General features: G+C 43.9%; 1 protein-coding gene across 1 annotated transcript in view; it reads right to left on the bottom strand.

Moving 5' to 3' along the window:
• LOC138614842 (voltage-dependent T-type calcium channel subunit alpha-1I-like) overlaps positions 1-7828 on the bottom strand; it is a 19016-nt gene extending 11188 nt beyond the window's left edge. Inside the window, 21 exon segments of the mRNA XM_069688431.1 lie at positions 1-57; positions 216-342; positions 434-618; positions 730-759; positions 761-799; positions 1122-1245; positions 1584-1669; positions 1740-1814; positions 1901-1960; positions 2056-2211; positions 2298-2415; positions 2620-2805; positions 3034-3185; positions 3402-3527; positions 3619-3673; positions 3905-4053; positions 4628-4720; positions 4890-5208; positions 5644-5803; positions 7446-7534; positions 7746-7828. The exon segment at positions 1-57 is cut by the window's left edge and continues 69 nt beyond it. Coding sequence (XP_069544532.1) covers positions 1-57; positions 216-342; positions 434-618; positions 730-759; positions 761-799; positions 1122-1245; positions 1584-1669; positions 1740-1814; positions 1901-1960; positions 2056-2211; positions 2298-2415; positions 2620-2805; positions 3034-3185; positions 3402-3527; positions 3619-3673; positions 3905-4053; positions 4628-4720; positions 4890-5208; positions 5644-5803; positions 7446-7534; positions 7746-7828 — 2469 coding nt within the window.
• Positions 7829-7995: the final 167 nt, after the last annotated feature.

A 7995-nucleotide genomic window follows, 5' to 3' on the forward strand; every position in this document is an offset into this window, starting at 1 on the left:
GTTGGAAATATCTTGTGTGCTCTCACCCACACAGAAGAAGAACTTCCCTTTGAACAGCTGTAGTATTTGTGTGAGATAAAAGCAGAGACAGAGTTTCTCTAGATTTTGCTGCATGTCACTTCAACTGCATCACAGCTTGAGCCAGTACACAGGAAACATGTATTTAGTGGAAAACATGGGAAACTCCAGTGTTTTTTTTCTGTAAGGGAACTAACCTGAACACCGAGGATGGCGTAGAAAAACAGGAACATGCAGCAGATCAGTGTGATGTTACCCATGGGCCTCATTGAGGCCATCAGAGCTTCCACAGCCAGCTTCAGTTTCGGGGCTCGCTTGATGACCCTGAAACACACAAACATAAAGAAACAGATGTTTGTTAGAAGGAGCAGAAAACAAACACCTATTTAAACACGCACACATACAAAGTATCGACCTCAGAGGACGAAATGTCCGCAGCAGGCGGAGGATCTTGAGGATGCCCAGCATGTGGTTCTCGTCCCCAGTGGTCAGCCTGATGGTGATGTGGATTAAAGACAGAACCACTAACATGCCGTCCATGATGTTCCACGGAGACCTGCAGTAGCTCTGCGGTCCAACAAACAGACCGAGAGCAAGAACCTGCCATTAAAGAAACAAGTCAGCAACGCAGAGTTGGAACAGTACGAAGGCTTTCCTGACATCAGCTGAAAATCAGAAAGAAAGAAACGCTTCATCTCAAATGGTGTTTACCTTGATGAGCATCTCCATCAGGAAGATAACAGGTGAACACGGTGGAGGACATGCTGATGAAGGCTCGTTCCTGCAGGTCACATACATGTTCATTTTCAGTCTGTGTGTATTTTGTAGCACATAAACTGTCTATCATTTGTTTTATGAAATATGCTCCATCCACCCAGTGTGTGTGTGTGTGTGTGTGTGTTTCTCAGTCTGCGGTGATGCTTTGCAGAAATGATGGCATGCTGTGTGGACACTGTGTTGACAGTGTGTGGACCCTGTGTGGACAAAGTGCAGCGTGTGTGTCTGCCTGTGTGTTTGTATGTGTCTGAGGTAGGTGGGTGTGTGCATGAGTATGTACTGTATATCCGTCCGTAGTGTAACAGGTCACATGACATCTGTCTCACCCAGCTGTTCAGGTTGATCCCGGGCCTCTCCATGGCGATGGTGACGCAGTTCATGAGGATGAAGAGCAGAATCACGGGGTCAAACACCCTGTGTGAGATCATGCGCTGGAAAAACACACGGCACCTAAACGCAAACACACACATGTCAATCTGAGCAGCTCATGTCAGTTCAACTGAAGAATAAATCAAAGACAATCAAAGACAATAAGTGCCAAGAGGAGGTAAATAAAAGTTATTTAGAACTACAAGTTAGTTTCAAACTAGTAAGTCATTAAATCTTTGCATCATTAAAACTCATAAATCTCAGCTTGTAACCACATTTTCCATGTTTAAATCAGCTGCTAAGAATCAGCGTAGCTCCAATGAAAATCCATAAACAATGTAAACAGTAAAAAGGCCTAAAAGAAAGAGTCAAAGGGCTGATAGTGAAGTTGTGTGTGTTATGGAGGTTGTCAGACTCACCTGTGGTCTGGAGACAGCATATAGAAGGACCAGTCCTCGCGCTCTTTGAGCCAGTGGGACAATCTCTGGGTGAAGTTCAACTGTTTCTGCAAGAGTCAATAAATTACACATTAGTCATGAACAAAAAACAAACCCTCAAGACTTTGAAAGCTGTACCCCTTTGAAACTTGCGCGCTTGCGGCTGCCATGCACTGGAGCTGGGTTGTCCTCTTGTGTGGCTCCAGCGGGGTCCTGAGCAAGGGTGTGTGAAGGGGGAAGTTAAAAAGTTGCATCTTAGAGCGATCGACATACGTTCTGAAAAGAAATGGAGAACTTACTTTGTTGGGGGTCAAGCTGTCGGAGGAAGAGTAGTCGTTCCCCTCGGATCCACTGGCAGGCTGTTCAACAGAGACAAACAGGGGCTGCAATAGGTGTGTGTGCAGGTGTATGAGTGTGCCATGTTGGATGTGAGAACTAAAGAGGGGGTCCTTACCGTAGCCTGGAACTTGTCCACCACGATGCCGACCAGAACATTGAGGAGCACGTCTTTGCCGAACACGATGACGGCGATGAAGTAGAGCGCGGCCCACGGGGTGGTGGAGGCCATGGCGTTGTAGAGCACCAGGTTCCAGTCCTCCAGAGTGAGAAGCTGCAGTGACAGATTCAAGAACACAGACTGAGATTGATGCACTGATCGCATGGAAGATGTCACCGATTAGAGAGTGAAGAACCCACCTGAAACACGGTCACCATGGACCACAGGAGTGTGTCGAAGTTCTTCCGGATATCGATGGGTTTTCCATCTACTGAGTGGAGGTTGAATGTGCACCCGAACAGGTGCAATCCCAGAACGCTGCAAACAAACAAACAAATAAACAGATCATCACAGTAACTGCATTTGAGATTTTTTTGTGACATTAATGATGTCTATATGGTGAGGTGTGTGCGCGTGTGTGCGCGTGTGTGTGTGTGTGTGTGTGTGTGTGTGTGTGTGTGTGTGTGTGTGTGTGTGTGTGTGTGTGTGTGTGTGTGTGTGTGTGTGTGTGTGTGTGCGTGCCTAAAGACGAAGATGAAAAAGAGCGTGAGGCAGCAGAGGGTGGACGCCTCCTCGACCGTCTTCTGCAGCACGACCAGTTGTCTCCTCAGGTAGGGCAGGGCGTGAATGAGCCTCACAAAGCGGAGCGCACGAAACGCCCGCAGAGCGGACAGCTTGCTGTCAGTTTTGGAGGTAAATTCCCACACACTGAAAACCACAGACAACACTCCATCAAACTGTGTTTCATCATGGTAACATTAGCTGCATTCAGTACGATTCAAACAAGGAATTTTGCTCCACACCTGGACACATTTTCTTTTTGTTACATTGTCATAAAACTAAATGGGTGGTTTAGATGGGGCTCAAAACCCATAAAATGAAATATCAAAATTATGTTAAGTGATATTCTTTGAAAATAATGCAGGAGGATTTCACCTGACGATGACAATGATAAAGTCGAAGATGTTGTCTTGATCGGTGAAGTAGCCAGAAGGACCCAGCGCCAGCAGCTTCATGACCATCTCCACCGCAAATATGATGGTGAAGATCTCGTTGCTGATCTCCAAGGCTCGGGTCAACTCCAGAGGCTGCAGGGAGGAGAAGAAGGAAAGAAAGACGAGGACAGAGTCAAGACAGAACAGACGCGAGCAGCAACAAAGACAAATCTCTCATTCTACTCATCTCTGTTACTTAAGGAGGCAATAGCTGAGGCAGCTTTCATGATACTGGTTTTAAAAGGCCTGTCAAAGCCACAGATTCATCATTCACCTCACACACCGGCTGTGGAAACACAAGCTGCTCACCTGTTCGTGGTGCTCTATGGCCATGGTGATGATGGAGAGCATAATAGCCAGCATGATCCCTCTGGTGAAGACTTTGCTTCTGACAGACTTCTGAAGTCTCCTCTGCCAGGGCCTGAAGATCTGACCCTGGAGGATGAAGGAGTCGGACAGAAGACCGCCGGTTAGTGAGGCAGCAGCACTTCTTCTGCAGCTGCAGCAGGTTGTGAACCAGTCTTACCATTGACATCGTTTTCGGTGACGGGCTGTCCTCAGGGTACACCTGGTCACCAAATCTACAGGTAAACAGACAGGATGTGAATTAACATAGACAAGTGTAAATGGTCCAAGAGGTAAATTACGACGTGTTGTGCTGTTGTGATCGTTTGTTAGTTTTCCTGAAATCACATTTTTAACAGCAGTCCCCATAAGATCAGAGACAAACTTAAAACTATCGGAAATATTCACTTTACCAGGCAACAGTATGGATCTGAAACACAAATCTGACCACCATCACAGAACCTGACCTCATGTAGGTCCTTATCATCTGGCTCCAGAGCCTTTTGATGGTTGCGCGAAAACCAGGACGCTGCCTGTCGGCCTTCTTTCGCATGATGTCTGAGAACTGGGTGGCAATGACGACCGCACAGACATTCATGATGACGAAGGAGCCTGCCTGGTCGGGGAGAGTAAAGAGAGTTCAGAGAAATATTCTTCTAACGTGGAAAGACGGCACGTTAATGAAACGCGACAAATTACATTGTGCAGAGATGGTGCTCGTATTGACATGCAGTTCATTTCATTTCCACTGGATGTCACTGTCCATTCTGTGCCCATTATCACTAAGAGGGAATGTTTTGGATCAACCAATCACATCTTTTAAAAGGATGAGTCACACTTAGCACCGGGGTGGACCACACCTCCTCACTGCCTCACTGAGATCAGGGTTTCTGTTCAGTTACGAGCTCTCAGAGAGGGTTCTGAGAATCTTTGTGAATACGGCCCCAGATGTTCAGATGTTCAGATGTTCTGGACCACATCAAAACTACTCAAACTCATTCATCGTCGTCCCCTAAAAGCAATTTTACAGAACAACAGAAACTGGTCATTCAATAGTCCGTTCTGTTGGTCATGACCTGCTATAGAGTTACCACCATGGAAGCATGCTAAAACATTATTTAGACTTTGAGAGGGTCATTTTCTACAGGAAATACTAAGTAAAACATGAACAAAATCAAGTAGGTTCTTACCACAGTGACGAGTACGAAGAAGAGGAAACTCCAGAAGGAATGAGAGTCCATCACCATGTACATCACGTCTGTCCATCCCTCCAGCGAGACAACCTGGAGGTAGACGCCATAAAAATCTGATATTATGAAGTACACATATTGTAATACATCAGCATCCGATCCCCAGAAATGAGGTGCTGCCATTATTAACTTTGAAAGTACAGTGTTGGTGTTCGGTGGAGGCCTCGACCTCCTGCTGTGCACAGATCAAAGCCTTTCTCACCTGAAAGATGGTCAACCAGGCATAGCCGATGTTGTCGAAGTTGGTGGCTCCCCTGCTGGGGTTGTCATCTCCGGCGCGACACACACTGTAGTACACGTTCCAGTTGACACAAGCTCCGGCCCCGACCACCGCGGGGACCGAGGCGTTTCCAGGGGAACCACCTCGGGGAGGTGCCAGGGAGCAGGTGGTCCCGTTTTTGGAGGAAGCGGGAATGTCACGGCAGCGCCGCGTCCCGTCATTGTGGTCAAGGGAACAGATGAAGGGGAATTTATCATGGGGCGCAGACAAATAGTAGGGACTCATGGACACATTGTAGTTTCTGGACAGAAGAAGAGTGAAGGCAGAACTGAGAAACAAACAAACATCCAGCAACTACCTAACAAATAATATTAAACCATTATTTGAGGAAAACTCCTTTGGTGTAGATGAAAAATCACACAAATCTAAGATTTGGACCTTAAGAAGATATTGATCGAAATGCTGCAGCAAATATTAAAGATCCCCTCGAGACCTGTGTCTCTAAGCTTGCAATGGGCTTTTTGTGTTAAATTTGTATGGTATTCCCACCAAAATAAAACCTTAAAATGACATCTACTGCATCTCAGTCATTATAAATCACGACACGAAAGACAGGATTCGCTGTTCTTGTTTGTGTTTGACATTACTCTCTTTGGGTTTTGGACTATTAGTCAGACGGCAGATATTCGGATGATTTACTTTGTTAAGGTCAGACAGTTTCAAGCAGCTTCCTTACGTGAGGACATCCTCCTCCAGGAAGCAGCGGTTGCGAAGCTCCCCAGCCCACATCTGCACCCCCAATAAGCTGCAGATGTAGATGAAGAAGATGAAGAGGGGGAAGGCGTTTACGAGCATGGGCATGATGCTGAGGAGATCCGACACCAGCTCTTTGAAGGCTGCACGGATGAACACACAAATCACAACGTTTTAATGTCAGTTTGGAGCTACTTATAACCAGCAGGAGCTTTACAACAGTTAATAGTACTTAAACATCTGTATGACAGGGCTGTTGTGTTGAACTGCATTCAGTGTGTACATACACACTGTGAGGACAGAACAGGTTGTTATATTCGTTTATATTTTATTATTTAAAGCTCAATAATGACATTACCTGATTTACCTCCACACTGGTTGAGAAAAGTCTCTATGAATTCACATGCATGTGGCTCTGACTCTAGTTTTTTATCCGTCAATCCATCATTCAATCAATATATTTCAAGTGTAAAGTCACCAAACAGCGTGACTTTACAGTCACAAAGAACACAAAGATTCAAAAATACAATGAGCAGATAAAACAGTAGGACAACCACAATAAAACGTCAAAGCAGCGGAGGAGATTATAAAATGAAAAAAAGAACCATCTTAAAATGTCTGATAGAAAATGTAAAAAAAAAAAAAGAACATGCAGTAATGGCAGATATGTGGCAACATGGAGAGCAGGGACGGCCCATGCAGGAATGCTTCAGGGTCCCCTGAGCCAGCCTGAACTGGAAGACTTATCAAACAGGGAAGTTTTAAGCCCAATCTTAGAAGTCGAGGGAACGTCTGCCTCCTGAAAGAAGCACGCTGCCTTTGGTCGACACTGAAATCTCTCAGTATAATTATATTCAACATTAATGCCAGTAAGCATATTTACACATGTACTGTACTGACATAAGAATCGGAGGTATTTGAGCTCGACCTTTTTAATAGTCTGCAACTTAATATTATTACTTAATTTCCAGGTAAACATGGTACTTTTTACTGCATTTGTCTGACAGCTTGAGTTACTTCATGTTACAATTCCTCATCCCCTTCCTGTCAAGTGAAAAACAAGTATCTGCAAATGTGGTGACTTTGAATTTGAATGTTGGTGTTGAACTGAAGGATTAAATGTTCCTTTGATGGTTTAAGAAAAATCTTCAACTTCAGAATACAAATGAACCATTAAAAAGCATCTTGGATTTGGTGGAAAATCGGTTTCTCTGATCTTGTTGACTCCTTGGAGATACATGGTTCTCACGGCACACTGACACTAAAACATATACTGAACTTACACAATACAAACCAAAAGTTTATAAAGCACTTAAATTAAACACAAGTACAACAGTGAAATGCAACTTTATTGCAGCAGTAATAATATTCCTGCAGAAAGAATCTTTTTACTTTGGACACTTTAAGTAAATTTTTCTAATAATACTTGTCATTGACATTGTGGTATTTACAAAGTACATTGTTTGTATTGTATGTTTAGAAACACACTGCAACTTCATTCTATCTTTTCATAATAAGTGCATGAATTGGGCGTAAAAAGCTAAGTTTAATGACATCATCTCACATTGACGAGTTGAAGTCATCATAATTAATACAAACCACAGTGTTTCAACACTTTACCAAAACTAGAGCTGATAAAATCCATCGATTCATCACTTGACAGAGAATGATTAAAACAATCATTTTAGTCAAAACAATTTGATCTAAATTCAAATACTGATTGCATAATGAAAATCATAAGATCTCTGGTCAATGCTCGTATCAAATGTTCAAATGTCAACTTACATGCCAGTCTGCTGATGAGTCGCAGCAGCCTGACTGCATGATGACCTTCCATGTCGAGTTTGAGGCCATCGAGCATGTACGCGAAGATACTGAGGGACAGAAACAGGAAGAAGATTTCTATTTTGAGTTCCTTCATTTACAAAAATAAAAGTGTGCATTAATTTTGTTCAACAACAAGCCTTGAGAGGTTAATGAGAAGGTCTTGCAGGATTTTGTGCTCAAATGTTGTTTTTAAAATGAGAAAACTTCCGTTTCACGGTGACTGCAGTCATCTCATCTGCAGAGACATTTGATACTCACTCGACAACGAGGATTATGACATCAAACTTGTTCCATATGTCGTTGAAGTAAGTCTTTCCCAGGGCGACGATCTTGATGACCATTTCGATCGCAAAAAAGGTAAAGACAAAGTGCTCCAACGCCTGGTGACACTGTACACAACAGAACAAGGCATCGCTAACATACAGTAGGAGCAACAACATTAATACACACATACCAACATGTTTGGTGAACGAGGAGCTAACTGAAGTTCCCACTGCAACAAGGCATA

This window comes from Brachyistius frenatus, unplaced genomic scaffold (genome assembly GCF_029030835.1).
Source record: "Brachyistius frenatus isolate BFR_SWC_R1_liver_20210118 unplaced genomic scaffold, ASM2903083v1 Contig_589, whole genome shotgun sequence".
Lineage (NCBI taxonomy): Eukaryota > Metazoa > Chordata > Actinopteri > Embiotocidae > Brachyistius > Brachyistius frenatus.